Source organism: Eupeodes corollae, chromosome 1 (assembly GCF_945859685.1).
Source record: "Eupeodes corollae chromosome 1, idEupCoro1.1, whole genome shotgun sequence".
NCBI lineage: Eukaryota > Metazoa > Arthropoda > Insecta > Diptera > Syrphidae > Eupeodes > Eupeodes corollae.
Genome location: NC_079147.1, coordinates 158,478,386 through 158,497,921, shown reverse-complemented (window position 1 = coordinate 158,497,921; position 19,536 = coordinate 158,478,386). Strand labels below are relative to the sequence as shown.

The 19,536-nt window shown below is 34.3% G+C and overlaps 1 protein-coding gene across 1 annotated transcript; it reads left to right on the top strand.

Moving 5' to 3' along the window:
- The first annotated feature begins 17,487 nt into the window (after window positions 1-17,487).
- Window positions 17,488-18,663, top strand: LOC129946231 (uncharacterized). The gene has a single exon (XM_056056352.1). It carries the CDS (start codon window positions 17,488-17,490, stop codon window positions 18,661-18,663), a length of 1,176 nt encoding a protein of 391 aa, XP_055912327.1.
- The last annotated feature ends 873 nt before the right edge of the window (window positions 18,664-19,536 follow it).

Below are 19,536 nucleotides of genomic sequence, written 5' to 3'. Positions count from 1 at the left end.
TACCCCGGTAGCCAATTAAAGTTCTTAGACGAGACTAAGAATCTGGTTCTTATTTTAGACAAGCAACTAATAATTAGGAAACGTATTATACAAGAAAGAGTCATAAAATCTACTGTAGCTCTCTTTTTCTTGCAAAAAAGCTTTGGGTAATAAATGGGGCTTACAACCCCGAATTACGCATTGGTTATACACATCGGTAACGTATAGTGTCTCAGTATGGTGGAATGCATTAGACGAAGATATAAACTGCGCGAAACTAAATAAAGTCCAACGTTCAGCTTGTATTTTATAAGCGGATCGCTTTCGTCTGGGGCACTGGATACCCTGCTTTAAATAACACCTTTTCATCGCTGTGAGTTAACAATAACAATGGCCACGCCGTAATTCTTATGTATTTAGAATCAATTCAAAAAACTACACCAACCCCCAACTGCAATTCGACAGAAACTTCCAGATTTCTATACCATCCATATTTTTCTGAGAGGAAAGGATATTCCTTGAAGACGAGTCAGTCCACTTTTATACAGATGTTTCAAAAACAAAAGAAGGGAGAACGACTGAAATAAAGTCTCTCATTTAACCTCATAGCGTGTTCGGGCTTAAAGAAAACGTGATATGAATCGTATTTTCTCAGATAGTCAGGCCGCTATCAAATCTCTGGACTCTGTCTCTACAAACAGTATAATAATCCCTTTCTGTCCATCATCTGTAGTGGAGATGGCACAACAGTTTAATTTGCACCTTTACTGGGTGCCGGGCCATAAGAACATTCCAGGAAATTGTAAGGTTGATGAATTCTTCTACCACGTTTGGCTGATACTGGCATACGAACCGTAAATGTAAACTATTGCACGTGTCAGATCACGAAAAACAGCTGGAATACACTAAGTTCAAAGCGCGCGATGTCGATAATAATCGGTGCCATAACCGAGCACTGTTTAATAGGAGAGAGGCATCGATGAGGAAGAGGGGGAAACTAGCTCTAGATCAAAAACACAAAACATACTAGGAAGAATTCTTCTACAACGACCTAAACGCTCTCAATCATATGTATTAACATGATCAGTCTTTCACGTTTCGTAAGGGACTCAAATTGGCTTTATTAAGCTTAAGAGAAAGCCTTTAAGAATCATGTGGTCATAATCGGCTTAGTGACACTTTAAACTAACCTAGCCTAACCTATACAAATTTAACTCAATTTCAATACGAATAAATGCAAATTTAAAGCAAACATTTTTGCACAAAAATAATTGTATAGAATAGAATTCAAAAATTTCAATGAAAAGAAATTCTGCCCAATATCATAGCCACAAATAACCCTTCGTGGAATTCAAAAATAATGAAGAACAAATATTTCGAAGATTCCAATTTACTGAAGTGCAGATTTTTCTTTGTTTCCAAAGACACTGCTGCTGACGTGAAAGTGTTTATTCAACACATAACAAGAATAAAGTGTTATCGACTCCAATAACATTCTTAGACATCTAAAGAATAACTTTATTTAAAAAGTTTTCTGAAGAATTTATAAAAAAAAACACTTTAAAATATAAATAAAAAGTCCCGAAGCAAATATTTCAAAAAATTTAAACTCAACCGAATGCAGATTCTAAACCTTTATAGTGTCTTTGAGTATAATATAAACACAATTTTCGTCAAAAAACAGTTAAAGACTATTTCCAGGATGGAATATATATAATATACATCTAAGTCTGCCTCTACAATATAATGCATAATAGACTTATATGTATGTAAAGTACATTTCAAGGTTCAGGAAAACAATTTCTTCTATATCCTGATACAAAAATAAAATGTTAAAAAATCCACGCCTCTTGAATTTCTAGCTTTTGAATGGTGCGGTATAGTGAATATATAAAAGCATGCCATTGCTTGTGGTGCACAGGACAAAAGGATAAAAATGGATTCTAGTGCTCTTCCCCACAGCACATTATAAACACTTTTATATATACGTTTTCTGCCATGTTTATTGCAGTTTAAACAATTCAAAGGTTTTTCAAGCATCAATAAAATAAAATAAAGACGAAAGATGTCTCTGTTAGGAATAAAACATATTTATTTTGCATAGAGCCTTTACTATTTGATTTACTCTTCAATTAGCATACCATATTATATAAAATGTAACCACAAACTTTACTTGGCTTGAATAATTGAACAAAATATATTGGTACCAAAATGTTTGAAAGGACACATTTATTTTTTACCAAAACTCTCAAAAGATAAACTTTTCAATTAGGCAAATCCCTTGAAACAAAAGTATCCCTTAATGAAATGTGTATTCCATAGCGAATTCAAATATTCGTTCAATTTTAAGAAGTCTTCAGTAAGGATTCCTTTGCTTTCGTTTGGTGCTGTGCTTTTTTTCTTAGGTAATTAAACCGATGATAAAGGCAACAAGTATAACATTTCTAGAACTACATGTTTGATGCAGAAGCATAATTAAGTTTTATTGAAATGAGAATTGTATTAAATTTTGGAATGTCAATATTGTCATTAGAGGAGGAGTTCACATTGGACTCTGAAATGCGACTCATCTTGACTTTTCATCACCAAAAATATATAAAATGGCTACTTCACTATACTGACTTTCTCAAGAGGGAGTTGTGAAACGTCGAAATAAGCCACTTCAAAAAAATTCAATGTGAAAACCAATACCAGGCGTCCGAAATGCCTGAGAATTTTCTCAGACCAATTGACTGGGAAGGAGAATAACACATAAACTGAATTTCTCAGCTAGAAATCAAATAAGCTTACGTAATTCTTCTCTACTTATTTTTATAGTGCAATAGAGAATAATTGAAAATTCGAATCCAATTTTGCTCTCAAAGTTTGGACATCTACAGAAAGAAAGTTTTGTGAATTTGGGGAATGCCAGAGATGCTTTGTGATAATTACTCTAATTTTGACTCTGGCCAATTATTGGAAGTTTTTTGATTATAAAGGAAAGATTTTGTCTTCAAGTTAAGTTCAAAAAATAATTGTAAAGCTACGAGTATAACTTAAAATCTTGGTATCTATTGAAAAAAAAAACTAAGTTGATATTATTGTTAGTTTACATGTGACTCATGTAATTATCAACTGAGCTGATAAGTTTGGTTTTTCTTTTGGGAATTTAATAAATCAATGAGAAAAAAATACTTTTTCCCCAAAATAATTTCAAAAAACTCAATGAAGCCAGTTTAAGCCCCTTACGAAACATGAAAAACTGATTATGTTAATATGATTCAGATCTTTATAGAAAAATTCTCCTAAGTAATTCTTGAATTTTTGAGCTAAAGCACGGAATGTATAGAGAAGGTGAAAAACTTTTTCCTCCTCTTCCTCATGCATACAGATTCGGCAAAAGTTATTTGAGAATACGCCTAGCCACGTGGCGCACTTTCCTATTAGACAGTGTCTGGTTATGGCACTATTATCGAGCTTATATACGATCTGTTTAGAGATAGCATGCACCTTGATCGCATTAAATCTAGTGTAGGCCAGATGTTTTTTGTAACCTGAATCGTGGTGATGTTGTTCCACCTGGTGTTTGCCTTCTTCCTAGCGTCCTCTATTATTAGCAATAGTTTACAAGTAGCCAATGGTATGCCAGCATTTGGCAAACGTGGTAGAATGGAGTGTACTGTACGATTTCTAATTTGCCTACAATTTACTGGAATGTCTCTGTGACCCGGTTCCCAGAAAAGGTAAATATTAAACTGTTGTGCTATCTCCAATATCAGATGTTGATATCACGTCTTCTTTAAGCCAAGGTACAATTTCCCTTATCGCCAAAAGTTCCGCCTGAAACATTCTACAATGATTGGGAGTCGTTCGGAGTACACTTCTCCGCCAATCCCTTCATTTGTTTTTGATCCATCTGTGTAAGATTGGACTGACTCGTCTTCCAGGAATGCGCTATCCTCCCAAAAAGATCTAGAAGGTATACAGATCTGGAAGCTTCTATCACAGTTAGAGGATGGTGTAGTTTGTGTGCTTTCGCATTGATTCTAAGTCCTTTAGAATAAAGAAGTGGCCAAAATTGTATATTGTGATTTTTAAAAAGCTACAGAAAAGTTTTTCAAAAAAAAACACATACAATTCAGAAAATGCATGAAATCTTTATTTAAATCGATAGTGCGGTCCATATAATTTAATTGAAGATAATTTCATGCAAATGTTGACCTTGACTGCGTCTCAAATGGTCTATCCGCTTAGTCCACTTTTGGCATACTTTTTCCAAAATTTCTGCAAATGCGTCAATTGAAGCGGACTTGTCTGTATAGACATAAGTTTTAACATTGTTGAATGGCACGATCTGGGCGGCCAATTGACCGGTCCCGAACGTAAAATAAAATATTCACCGAAATCGCCTCTCAATGAGTCCATTGTTCGCGTACTGTGTGGCATGTGGTACCGTTTTGTTGAAACAACTTGACTTGCATGACATGGGGCAAAAAAAGTTGATATCATCACTCGGTGGCGCTCACCATTCACAGTAACGTTACGATTGGCATCATCTTTGAAAAAGTCCGGTCTAATGATGCCAAAAGCCCATAAACAGCTCCAAACTTTATTTAAATAATAAAATTCAATAACTTGCAAGCGTTGTTTGTAACGTCGTCGTTTATAAGATGATTCATGGTTGAATTATAGACCAAACTGAAGATGTTTGACAGTAAAACAAAACACAACCCGTGCGTCAGCTGTTTAAACCAGTGTTGACAAAAAGATAATAGCTAAAAAATCACTTTTGGTATTAATAGATGTAAATTGGAATAGGGAATTCAATGCCCCAGATAGAGTCTTGCAAAGCGATCCGCTTATGCATAGGCAAGCTGAACGTTGGACTTTATTAAGTTTGTTGCAGTTTATAGCTTTTTCTAAAGCAATTCACCATACTGTATAGCAGTTGTCTGAAGATTTAACCATTTCTGGAATTGCTGATACACTAGCATTTTCTAACATTGAAGAAGCAGTTTCAACTTTTTATAAGATCCTTAATTATTGTTTTGAAAAAAAAATTACTCATAAAGAAATCAAGAAATATACAAACTTTAGCCATCCTTGGTACACGAAAAAATTGCGTTTACTGCGTAACAATAGAAATAAGGTATGGAAAACGTATCCCAAAACTCTGTCTCCAATTAACTTCTCTGTTTATGTTGAACTCTTTAACCAATTTAAGTCTCTTTCTAATTTTGTATATGCTTGTTAAGTTACTGATATGGGCACCTCTTTAAAAGAGAATCCTAAAAAATGTTGGAATTTTTTAAACTCAATGAAAAAATCAGATGGCTTTCCAGTTAACTTCACTTACAAGAACGTTTCGTTAAATAAAACTGTTGATATCTGTAACACTTCCGCAACAAATTTCCGTGAGTCATTTGTTAATAGCCCTGAAGAAGTTCATGAAGTATATTTTCATAATCTTCACTCCTTTTCACAAACTACATAGCGGTAGTTACATACATATGTACCTGTGCTACAGAGTACGGTCCTTGATCTTTTATCTGCGTTGAATGATGACTGTTCAGCCGGTTCCGATTGTATTCCCCGGATCGTACTAAAAAAGTGTAGTAATGCTTTAGTTGAACCCCATGCTTTATTTTTCAAACTTTCTCTAAAAATAGGCAAATTTCCCAGCATATGGAAGAAGTCATTTCTAACGTCATTTCCAATTTTCAAGAAAGCTAACAAGTCGGATATAAGCAACTACATCCGCATTGCAAAACCTTTGTTGCATTCCTAAAGTATTTGAACAAGTTGTTTGTGAAAGTGTAGCATTATTTAGTAAAGATATCATTTGCGAACACAAACATGGTTTTGTGAAAAAAAGACCAACTTAGCCACGGAATTATTTTATTTAAACTTAAGGCTCTTGGCTTTCCACCATTTTTCTTCGATTGGATTAAGTCATACCTTGAAAACAGATACTACGAGGTAAAATTTAGAAATTGTCATTCTGAACCTTTTGTTGCTCAATCTGGTGTTTCCAAGGGTAGCCATCTTGGCCCTTTTCTGTTCATCCTGTCTATTAACGACGTATCGTCATGTCTACGCTCAAGTGAACTTCTTATTTTTGCTGACGATATGAAGATTTTCAAAATAATAAAGTCAAACCATGATCGTATTCTTTTAGAAGCCGACATTGATAGTTTCACATTTTGGTGTGGGAAAAATAGCCTTTTACTCAACCCTTTAAAATGCCAGACTATAACTTTCACTAAAAAACTAATCAGTAACGTATTTGAATACTGTATATCACAGCAAAAACTCTGTCGTGTCTCCACATTTAAAGATTTAGGTGTACATTTCTGTTCCAACTTAGAGTTTACACATCACATTAATGTTATTGTTAATAAGGCAAGTTCTGTGCTTGGTTTTATAAAACGCTGGGCAAAGGAGTTCAATGATCCCTATGTTACCTTTTCTTTGTATAATTGCCATGTTCGTCCTCATCTTGAATATGCTTCGCAGGTATGGACTCTCTATTAAGAAATTCATAGAAAACGTATTGAATCAATTCAACATAATTTCATTCGCTTTGCCCTAAAAGGTCTTCCTTGGGAAGATCCCTATGATCTGCCTCCCTATGAACATCGTATTCTGCTTCTTCAAATGCAATCTCTCCGTCAAAGGCGTGTTAATAATGACTTAGTATTTTTTCATCAACTCATTAATGGTGAAATTGATGCACCTTATTTGCTATCTTGTGTACATTTGAATTACCGGGGCGGAACTCATCACCTGCGCACGTTTGATTTTATACATATTGACTTCCATAGAACTAACTATGGCAAGAATGAAGATTTAAGTCGAATGAGCATTTTATATAACTTAAACTGTTCATCGATAGATTTAAATTTAAATAAGGTGGGATTAAAATCATTGTTTAGAACCAGTGCTCCACTATCGTAATTTTTAAATTTTTTTTAAATTTTTTTTTAAATTTGTTGTTCTGTAATAGTTAAATGCTAATTTTGTTTTGTATTTTGTGCGTGTGTTAGGCTATATTTGTATTATTTTTTTACTAACAACTAACACATGCACTTATGATGAGCCTCTGATCGTAGTTTAACGCTTGCTATAAGGTTACTACTTTCTGAAATTCTGAAGTGTAAGTACTGCTACACCGTATACATTACAATCAGTCTGATTTCCGATGTATATATATATACCAATCCGTAATTCGGGGTTATAAAGCCATTTATTACCATAATCTTTTTTTGCAAGAAAAGAAAACTACAGTGGCTTTTTTGACTCTTTCTTGTATATTAAGTTTTAAATTTAGTTTTTTTTGTCTAGACCCAGATACTTAACCCTCTGAGAACTTTAATTCGATGCCTTTGAAGTAGGGGTGGTTAACCATATGAGATTTTGTACTTCTTTGAAAATAGGACTAAATCGGTTTAGTGTAGGTTAACACCCAGTCCACACCGATCAGCTGAAAGTATTAGTTTGTCTAAATCGCTTTAGCAAAGTCATCCGCATAGCAATCACCCTGAAACCCTACGCATCCAGACCAGTTAGGATTTCATTTGCCACCTGGTTTCAGAGACCCGAGTTGAGGTGATAGGACACCACCTGGTGCGGTCCCTCTACTAACAAATCTTCTAGAAAAAGAGTTGCTCAGTTTTGAGTTAATTTTTCTGATAGTCATCATTAAATGAATAACCTTCCCAAGCAAACCCTCTACGTTCAGAGATGTTGGTTTAGATGTGTCCACGTTTTTAAAACCACCTTCGATGCCAAAGAAGGCAACTATTGTGAACTCTTATTCAAGTGACTTTTGTTTACCGTTTTTAAGTAATTTATTTCAAAATTACCCTTTAATTATATTAATATTATAATGGTAAACGGTTCCAGCTATAAAAATCGAAAATCGATTCCAAAATGTGTGGCCTCATCTTAGTGGTTGGCATTGTATATTGTATTTCTTAATTATGTCGTCTCTTTGAAATGTCAATACAATTTGTGACAGGAGATTTACGAATGCAGTCTCTTGCCCTGGGGCCTTTACATTTGCAAAATTACATATTTCACCTACCAAAAGAGATTATAATAATCAAAAGTGTAAGTCATCTGTTGTTAATGTCACAAATAATATCTTTAAACTCCCCTAAGGTTATGATGGTGATATTTCTGACAAAGCCAATACTTTGAGGTGCTATATTTTCTAACATCTCCCCAAGGCAAAATTCTCCAGGTTCCTTGTATAGACAGCGCACCCCTGTTTAAGTTTTATGGTATTTATTGCACAAGACCCTTTTTATGTTCAGGAAGGTAGAAACAACTACTCGTACTTCATTCGTAAGTATCACGGGGAATTTTTAAGAAGACAAATTGAGGAACTGTTGCATTATACAACTTGGAGGTGAATCCAAACAGTTCCTACAAATAAACTTCCTTTTTTATTCCTCATTCAATTCTAGATTGTTGTTTTTTTTAATGTCCTTGGGTTGTTTTTCATAAATAAGTTTTGGGGTTCGGATCTATTCCTTTGGCTCGTATGAGACCACCATCAATAAAAACTCCTTTTTATCGAAATTTGTAAAAAATTTACAAACAGTCACTTAATGGTTTACCCATTTTTATGCATCCTATATGAAAATGAGTACAAGATGCTTTGATTATAATGGTTAAATTCTAAACATTGTGGCATCTGCCTATATATCTTTATAAATTAGGCAACACAGAAGGCGAAACCTGTCCCTGTATCTTCCTTTATAGCTTTAAGGATATAATCTACAACATGCAAATCATTTACATATAAATTTGCATAAATGTCTATACAAACATAACTATACTCTTCGTCTCCAGCATCTCAGAAGCTACCTGGTGTTCCGGTCTTATTCAAAATCTTATACTTGTTTATACACGACTTAATATGAATGAAAGAATTTGCATTTCAAACAAAGTGTTGATGTAATAACTTCAAAGTGTCATTTAAAGTAAGATTTAAGAAAGGAATTTTAATATTGCTGTCATAAAAATTCATAAATAAGAGGTCTGTTTTTTCTTGAGATCCATTTAAACCTGTATAGACTATTATACAAAGTACATTTATATTCATATGGGCGTATATGAGACGTGAATCTTTCAAGGATTTTGTACTATACGTGTATGTGCAGGGTTCTTGCTTATTTTAGTTCATAAGACGCTAGGATGTGACTAACATTAATTAAAACTAATAAAATACTTTAAAAGTATGCAATTGTTTAAAGGATGCCACAAAATTAAATTCATATAATTTTAAATTTTAATGACAGTTGTGTTGAAGACAGCACATGACAATTTCAAGACGTCATTCATCGTTTAAATTGGTAAATAAAACAGCTTCGGGAAACAAGTTGGTTCGTCATAACACGATAATTACTTCTTTTATTTATATTTTTAACTAGAGCTTTGGAAGAATTTTTTCAGCGGTTTAGTTTGAAAGCAGGACAAAGGTGATTTGGTTCTCTGTATATCCTTCATCTGTCTTATGATTGTTTACTACCCTATATGACCAAGTTGCCTTAGTTTTAAATAAAAAACACACGGATGTTTGAAAGCCGGTGCCTAAAATGCTGAACCTATTGCAAGGTTTATGTTTCAATAAACATTCCTGGAAGTTCCTGTATTATGACAGATAGCTGAAAGGGAGTGTCTATTTGGCTTGTAGTTGCTTACAGTTTAGAAACTCTAAATTTTGTCTCTACAAAAAATCCATTACCAAAAACAGGCTGGGATGCGACCCACACTATAATAACTTCCTATCCCGTCAGTCGATTTGTCTTGTTTAAAATTTCAACAAAATACTCATAACAATATTTTGGTTGAGATAAATATTTTTAAATCAACACCTTTCTTGGTTCTCTTTTAATTTTAGTCGAAAATCATATCCTATGTTTGTATGTTTTCGTGTATTTTTAACTTCACATATAGGAAGTTATTGTAATGGGTACGATTTGTCAAATTGAAAATGTTGATATTTCTCGACGTTTCAAGGCCCCTAGAGTCGAAATAAAATAATTTAAGAAAGATCTAACCGTTTTTTTTTTTTAAAATAAAAACCTAACAAAAAAACAGTACTAAAACTTGGCGAAAATTTAATTTCGACTCAAATATCTTTTCAAAAATTAAAAATATTGTCTTCAAAATTTTTGTTTTTCGCAGAAAATTTTGTAAAAATTTAAAAATCAATTGGTAAAAATTTGCTTTCGACTAAAAATCTATTTAACAAAACTAGATTTTCCTTAGATGAAAGATATGGTTTGTAATTTTAAAATTTTTAAGAATAATTCAACTGAAAACTCAACACGAAAACCTACAATCTTTTAAACAAGACAAGTCGACGGACGGGATGGGAGGTTATCAGTTTGGGTCGCATCCCAGCCTCTTTTTTCTTATATAAAAAATGGAAAAATGGAATGGATTTTTCGAAGGCCATAACCTTACGTTACTAACTTAATTTAGCACGGAATGAAATCATTTTGAGGTCAATATCTTAATTTATTCAAGAAATATCGAGAATGAAATATGAATTTTTATTTACTAAAATATTTTATATACGATGAAGCCAACATTTTTTGTTTTTAGAAAAATATGTAAGTCGAAAATTAATTTTTAATAACTATTAGCAATGTTTTTTAAGGTTTTTATTTTTGTAAAAAAAGCTGTTAATTGTATCAGTGCGCATCACAGTTTGTAACATACAACTTGATTCAACTTGCTAGCGTTATTGGATCGTCAATTATTTCAAATTAACCAAAACTCTCACTTTATTTCAATTTGAATTGGTAAAAACACACCCATTGCATTTGTTGACAACCCGTTCCTCATATTTCAGTCTCATTATCTCTCTAAATATCTTTTAAACTTCGAGAAATGAAAAAATTTCCAATCCGAAAAATCGGACGGGATAATAATAACTCCCAATGGGAATTTGAAAAGTAGTCCAGTAAATAAAATCCAAGAGTTTTGAAACTTGGCACACTTACTAAGGGATGTCTGGTGATGACCCAAAACAAAGTCCCCAAGAATCCGACGTGAGCTCTAGCGGCAGTTAAGAGAAACATGTTGTTTGTTTCAGCTTTTCACATTTATCTCGAAAGCTATTAGTCGTATGAACAAATTTTGTTCAACAAAATTAAAGCTCATTAAATTTTATAAAATTTTTTCGTATTTGTTATAATTCATAAAATAACTCTAGAGGCTGTGAAGAGAAACATGCGGTTTTTTCGGTTTTATTTTGAAAACTATTTGTCGTATCAAAAAATAATCTACAAAATTAAAGCTTATTCAATTTTCTAAAGAAACATGATTTTGTTGTACTTCTTATAGTGTGTTTTTTTTTACACGAAAAGAAAGATTATAAAATTTCTTAAAAAATATGGAATGCATTTTGCCTGTCTGTAATTGTCCACAAAAAAAACTGTAATACCTATTCAATTTGTATGTTCTTCCTTACTTCTAAAACTCGTTGGCCCACTATTTGGCTTATTGCCTGCATGCCTAGAGAATAAGTATTGTAGCAAGTTACTTAAGCAGCTCCAACGATGCCACTTGCTATTGACATGATTTCATTTGTAACTGGAAATGGAGGATGACTTTGGAACCAATTTGACAGTTTTCTGTGTCTGCATTATCTCAAATTTTACGTGCCTCCCCAAAATGTTCATGTTCATGCTCACTAGTAGAAAAAAGAACGCCAGTGATTTCTTCGAGTGATGAGAAAATATTATGAGTTGCATTCAGCCCAGAGCCCATTTGCTAAGTACACTATCCGTGATTCCACGCATTGGTGTCAAGCGACCCATACTCTTCATTCCACGCATTAGTGTTTGTTCAATCGTCTGATCCGACCAGACCCCTGTCCAAAATCGGTCACTTTTTCTTATAGTACAGAAACCCTCTTGCACAAAGTTTTTAAATTCATATGTAGTCATCACAGAAGGCAGTTTTATCATGTCCTTGCAAATACAGATCACATGATTTGGCTTACGAGAAGTGTCCGGTGGCATGGAAATATGGAATCATATTTTCCACACAGTTAATATGGGCATTCCCATCGCCAGACCGCTAAGCGTGATTATAATCTTTAAGCAATGTTATCCTATTAAACAACTGAATCCATAAAGATCCTCTTGGTCCATTAGATTTGGGTTTGTTAAGATTTGTTTGTAGTTTGTCACTATTTGATCAAATGAGGGTTTTGTTTTAGTGCACATAACGAAGGAGACTCATTAAGAAAATTTTTCATGAGATTTTTGATTTCCTCTTAACCATTTGGCTATATCGACTTGTTCCATTATTACATTGGCTAAGATGTTTGTATTAGTATTAAAACATGAACTGCTCTAGTGAAAGCTTTTCCTTGCAACATCTTTTCAAAAGAAAGCGGACGTATGTAGTATTCTTTAACTCTTCCAGGCCACTTCCACTTATCAGAAAACCTATTGGAACAATATTAATAGGTGAAATCAACCCAATCTGACTGCACATTTTGATAGACGGGACTCAGATGAAGCTGCGGCAACGATTTCTTTACTTTGTATATAAAAAGGCGGATCAAATGTTACCACCAGGCATTTTTGGTCAAATTTGCAACACAAACTGCCAGCATAGTGCAATGCAGTGTAAAGTGCATTATAGTTGGACGGTGGAGAGTTTATGCAGGGGAGAGGAATTATTTAAGTATTTGCACTAAAAAAGGATGTCGTTATTAAGTGCATGTACTATTTCCATCTTGGAACATCGTAAATGCCAATAAAATTTGGTGCCAATCAAACATTGTCATATGGTTTTGGCTGTTACATTTCTTCGGAACATGCATTCACATTCTCAAAAACTAAATTTTTGAATCCGCTATCTGTTTTCTGAAATGTTTCCATAGGAAGTCCTCCATGTTATCCAGTTGATTTAGCACAGGTAGTTTTTTCAGCTTTTGCCTTCGTGTGTAGGTTTCTTTTTCCATGGAAGTATGTAGATGTAGCGATGCATTTTATTCCGCTCAAAAGAATGTAATGTATTTAGTACATCTAACGTTCTGACATTAAAGTCCTGATTATCAAACACAAGTTGGTTAAATGAACATCTGGAATCTGTTCGCGTGTGGCAAATTGCTGATATCTCCAACAATTGAGTTGCACAGTACAAACAACAAAACTGTAAGCTTAATATAACTTCTTAGAACCAAGTTTTCTGTATATAAATAAGGCAAGACTGCTTAGTAGTGGAGGCATGAACGATCTGGGACGCACAACTGATATAATGCTATGCCATAGAGCTCACGTTGGATTTTTGTTGACTTTTTTTTGGGTCATCACCAGACATCCCCTATAGTGTGCCAAGTTTCAAAACTGTTGGATTTATTTTTGAGCTGAAGGCAATTTTTTTCGTTCATTTACTGGACCAAAAGAGGCTGCAGCCGATACTGATAAATTTTCATCCGTTTCCATTTGTCGAAGTTTTAAGCTCAATATTTTTCTCTTTTCGCATAATACTTTGAGTCGAAAAACTTTCCTTATCAGTTTCTTGTCGTTTCTGTAGGTTTTCGCGTTTTGTAACGAGCTCTGTCAATTGGATTTTTCTAAAAATTTTACTAAATGTTCAAAACATTTTTTTCCTAAGATAATTACTTTTAAAGCCATACTATAATTGATTTGGCCTAGATTTTCTATTCCAAAATCCATTTATTGTTACTAATGTTTGGGTATATAATTTGACAAGTTTATTTGGATAGCAAGTTTATTTGATTTCAAACTTAATTTTTTTTTTATTTATCATTTAGTTTTTTGCAAATATCGGTTGGCTACGAAATCCCGCATCACGAAATCCCGCGTAACGAAATCCCGCATAACGAAATCCCGCAAAACGAAATCCCGCAAAACGAAATCCTGCAGAACAGAATCCCGCATAACAAAATCCCGCGTAACGAAATCCCGCCGTTTCGCTCCCTTTTCAAATTATTTCGACACCGCTGTTTTCATATGAAAGGAGACACTCTTCGATGAGAATCATGGATACTTTTTAGATTGATTGAAAGACAGCACTGTATTGGTTTTGGTGTATCAAATCGTGAGAATCTGTGGAACGAAGGAAAAAAATTTGTCGTTTCAAAATTGTACTTAAGCAAGAATATTTTTGGAAATTCTTCAGTAGACGGCGGGATCAGAGAGAAAAAAACTAAACGAGAGAACCAACTTCGACGGTTGCTCTCTTTTTGCCTACAAGCTGCGATTTGCACATAAACTTGCATATGTATTAACTCCATATAAAAAAAATGTGGGGAACGAATACTTATGCAAGAAGATGTGCATACTCCCCACATTAAAAAAAAATGGCGTCCACCTTCGAAAAATGGCGGATGCCATGCTGTTCAGAGGTGTTCAAAGAAAATTCAAAATTGTGGATGAACAATTTTTTGGTATTCTCATTGTGTTACTTTGGAAGTAATATCATTCGAATATGAAGTGAAATTAATTACTCTTGTAAGGTGCCAGAACAATGAAGATTTAGCAACAATTGTAAATTACGCATTTAAAGAAATATTAGTTAGTTATTTGAAGCCAGTTTTAATTATTAAGTAAGTAACATAAATTAGGTGGTGCAACAGCCCAATGAGAATTAGGACCTAGAAACATAAAACTCTGAAAGCACTACAACTATTATTTGTTTTATTATTAGCTGCGTTTATGCGTTTAATTTTCGCTCAGACCGTTGAAAAATGCAAAAAAAACTCAGATTTAGTTCAATTTTCAGAGTTCATCGACTTAATTTTGGCTGCGAGAGTTGCTGGAACATTGACAACGAGAGTTATAGAATGTAAACATGGATCATTAAAATAAAACAACGCAAAAACATTGAAAACATTTTTATATACTCATCTCTTTTTTACATTCCTATTGTATTTGTATGTACTCGTTGTTTATTTTCTTTATGTTACCGACATTTCCAAAATGCTGAAAATAAGTGATTTAAGTAGAGACTAAATATAAACCGTAAACTTCTGTTGCCAATTTTCATCGCATAAGATTTGTGAATTGGCGATAAGCTATGCTTTCCACTAAGCTAGTGTGCTGTTTTTAAAGGCTAAACTACATATGTAAGCCGAAAAGTACTTTTGTACAAAAGTAAAAGTATTTGTATTCTCGCTAGGTCAGTGGTTTTGTGAAGAGAATATACAAATTTGTTCTTCAACCAAAATTTAAGTCTTATGCATCATTTTTATAAGTTTTCCAATTCTACTATTTATTTATATCTTATCTTTCAGTTATAAAGCGACAAGGAAAAATCTATTCATAAATAAATGCAAATCTAAGTTAAGGGCTAAAACTATACCTAAAAAGGTATAAAACAGCTGAAAGACTAATTCATGACAAATAAATGTAACGTTAACACTAAGTTCCAGAAAATATCGATTGATACCGCAATTACAGAAGGTATGGATATTTTATATTAATATTCCCGTTAAACTGTAGACCTTTATTATTTCCACCTATTATAATTAATTCGATGTTAAATAATTCAATGCAGTATATTGTAGATAAAACAGCAGTTAAGTTATGTTAAGGTATTACTATTGAAATAAACATAACATACATTTATAAAAAACATGTACTTGTTCATAACAAATAAAGTCTAGTCTAAAAAACCTTAACCTTGCTATACACTCTTTCTGAACACATCTTTTCTGGTTTTGGTTGTTAATGCCATCTATCTGTAACTCAAAGAAAGAGAAAAGAAAAACAAATTCACCACAATCTTCCGTTTTAACGTTTACCGTAATTTATTGACAAACGAAAATTGTTTGCTAGAATTAATTTGTGGAAATCAGAGAGAGAAAGAAATATCAAATGTCTCGATTCTCTCTGCTCTTCGAGGTGAAAACATGTATACACCGATACGAATTCAACACGCTATAAAAAATGAGAGTAAGAGGTTCCAAAGGGACGGAGACGAGGAAATTTGGCTCTCTCATTTAGTTTTTTCTCTCTGGGCGGGATGCATGCAAAGGTGGTTGGGAATGAATGCTCCTGAACAGGTAGGTATGGAGTGAGGGGTTTATGGTAAGTAAAGCATTGCTTGGAATGTTCTTAGCATTCAGGAATAGCAAGATTCCTTGGATGTGTAAAGGACATTTTTAGCATGCTTAGGGGATGGGTCAAGGACGCATAAAATGGCGTTTAAGCGTTTTAGAGTTCCGTGGGATGGAATTCTCTTTTTCGCTTCAATATCATTTTAAGCGTTTTGTGGCGATTGGGTTTGAGGTAGAAAATGCTTAAAATTTCGTTCAAGCTTTTCAGAACTTAAGAAATTTAGTGTTAAAATGTTCTTTTGAGGACTTACAAAAAATTGTAAAGAGTGAAACTAATTTAAAAAAAAAAATCTTTCAAAAAGTGAAAATTTTGCCTTAATAGTTATTCATATAATGCTCCGGTAAATTTGTTCTTTCCTTTGACATTTTTGTTCTTAGTTGAATAGTTTTGCTACACAAAAATTCTAAGGACCAAAACAAATGGATAAAGTATGTTATTTCATTTAAAATTAGTCAGTGCAAGGTTTTTATTTGAAAATAAATTTTTTTTCGTCCTTTAATGCATATTACAGGTTAATAATCAATAGTTCATAAATTTTTCTAATTTTTGATTTTTGATACGCAACAAATTGTCAAAACGGCATTAATTTTTTTCTTTTGTCCATTGGTTGCTCGTTGTAGTAATTAAAATGTCAAATTTCAAAAGTGATATTTTGTGTAAAATTTGACTATAATTCGTCCTTTTTTCATGGTTCGCACTTTTTAGTTCTCAGTTCCATATACTTATCATTAATTAAACGTGATCCTTTTTAAATATCAGTGAAAAACAGTGATCAAACAGTGAAAAAATAGTGAAAACAGTGAAAACAGTGAAATTCTACGTGAAGTATTGTGAAAATGGATTTCGGAAATGCCCAGGTATGTAGAGTTAATATGTGATTGTGTCATATGTTTCCAATTGTGAAATTTTGTGAACATTAGTGGAAAAGGTAGAAAAGTGTTTAATTAAAAAGTAAATTTTTTTATTAAATCTATGTGTTATTCAAAAGTGAAGAATTCTGACAGTGAAACCTACAAAATAAAATGGAAAAGTGATTACAGTGATTTTATATAACCTCTTTAAGTGTTAGAATATAATAATTTTTTGTTGGAAAAGCGTTATTTTAATTAATATTAAACTGATTTATTCACAAAATTTTACAAATATACAAATTGTCTAGTTTTTATCTTTAACTTTTTAAAAAACTTTTGTTAAAGTCAATATTTTCTTTTATTTTTAAAAGAATAAAGGAGGAAGAAAAATTGAAAAAGATGGTTACCTCTTCCACTTGGAGAGAAAAAGAGGAGAAAAAAGCTTCTGGTGCTGTGCTGAAAGAAAGTCTTTGCGATGCACTGCAAGACTTCACACAGTAGATGTTGGTGACGTGGTGGTGGTTTCCAACAAGGTGAACGACCATACCCACGCTCCTATGGCTTTCCAAAAGGAAGTCCATAAAGCCAACCACCAAATTAAGCATAAAGCCAATGAGGCACTGCCCCCAAGCATTATAATCAGGGACACAATTACAATGGTCGAGCCCGCTTGTCGACCAAGCCTTCCCTCAAAGGCAGCTCAAAAGATGAGAATTCATCGAGTCCGTGAAAGCCTTATTAAAGAGCCTTCTACGCTGGAGGAGATTTGTATTCCGGAACACATTAAGTATACCGACGGTGAGCTTTTTGTGCTTTCCGAGGATTCATACCCGGGCGGCAAGAACATTTTGTTGGGCACAAGGCAAACCATCCAGCTTTTGTCTGAGGCAAAATGCTGGCTGGTGGATGGTACATTTGCAGTGGTGCCAACAATAATGGGGCAATTGTTTTCCGTACATGGCCATATTGATGGAATTGTTGTCCCCCTTGTCTACTGCCTAATGAGCCGGAAGTCGAAGGAGGCGTATGAAGAATTTTGGCTCCAACTCCTCAAATGCGCCTGCGAATTAAATATATCGCTTAATCCAGAAAGGATAATTTCGGACTTCGAAATGGCCATCATAAGATCCGCCCAAACATTTTTTCCAAACACCCAGACCAACGGGTGTCTATTTCATTTTGGCCAAATAATTTGGCGGAAAGTCCAAAATTTGAGCTTTCAAGTGAAATATGGGCAAAATGAAAATTTTGCCATGGAAATACGGATGATAAAAGCACTGGCTTTTGTGCCGCCAGGCGAGGTTCTGGAATATTTTGAGGCAGCATACGGGGCCTTGGAATTTGCCGAAAGCAAGACGCTGGCAAAGTGGTTCAAAAGAAACTACTTGGGGAGCTCTTCATCAAGACCTCGATACAGTCCAGACTTTTGGACAACGGGTGCTGCTAGTGAAACTAGTTTTCCTAGAACCCAAAACAGTGTCGAGGCATGGCATAGACGGCTTAAGGTCGTAGTAAGCCAAAGACATGCAGGCCTCTACAAGTTGATTGGGGACCTCTCAAAAGAATGCATTGTTGCAAAACTGTCAGTTGAGAGAGTTCGGCGGGGAGAAGAGTCACCAACAACCAAGGCAGTAAAGAAGAACGAAAAGCTGCAGAGAGTGTTGAGCAGGAGGACATCAGGCGACAAAGTCCAGTATTTAAGAAATGTTGCTCACAATCTTAGTTTGGCATAGAAGGTAGCTGGCCTTCCAAATAAAAGTGAACCAATCCGTCCTTTTCAGGACGACCAATTATTTATGAGGAGATACATCTTCTTGGAAATTGCCTGCATTAGTATTATTTTTTAATAAACTCTAATCGAAGTGAACAAATTTTGTTTGAAAACAGTACCTGTGGTTGTACCGCTTCGCGGGTTCTCAGGATTCAAACTCCACTTTTCGGCGTCACAACCGAACCGCTCACGCAACTCCGTTGCTCCGCTTCGGATATGTAAAGTCATCAGGCAGGCGCCTATATCAACAACTTTTTTTTTTAATAAAAGAACCTGTGGGTGGCCCGCTTCGCGGGATCTCAGGATTTAAACTCCGCTTTTCGGGGTTAACACCCGCTCTCGCAACTCCGTTGCTCCGCTTAGGGTATATAAAGTCGCCAGGCAGGCGCCTATATCAACAACTTTTTTAGACAAAAATAATTGACTGTAATCCTGTATGATTGCTTTCGCAAAATTTCCTACCTCACTTTTAATTATGAGAATCAACAAGTACGAAGGAGGCGTATCCAAATCAAATTGAAAAAACTGCCATGCATCCTTTGAAAAGAGTATAAAAGTAGTGCTCATTTGGCATTATTTTCAGTTCTTCTTAGGACTCCGTGAGGTGAACACCTCACACAGAGATATGAACTTGTAGTTCAACCACCGCTCTATTTAGAGTGGCGACAGCGCTCGAAGTGCTTTTTCGCGTTTTGGTTGATTCGATATGTTTAAAAAGCATTTTAAGCGTGTTGAGTTCGCTGCCCATTCATAGGCGTTTTTAAGCGTTTTAGAACGTTCATTCTGAGAATGTTCTTAAGCGCTTGAAAATTTACTAGCTTAAAACGGTGTTTAA

Bases quoted from the DNA above. Each gene is read 5' to 3' on its own strand.
- LOC129946231 (XM_056056352.1), top strand. From the start codon at position 17,488: ATGGCTTTCCAAAAGGAAGTCCATAAAGCCAACCACCAAATTAAGCAT.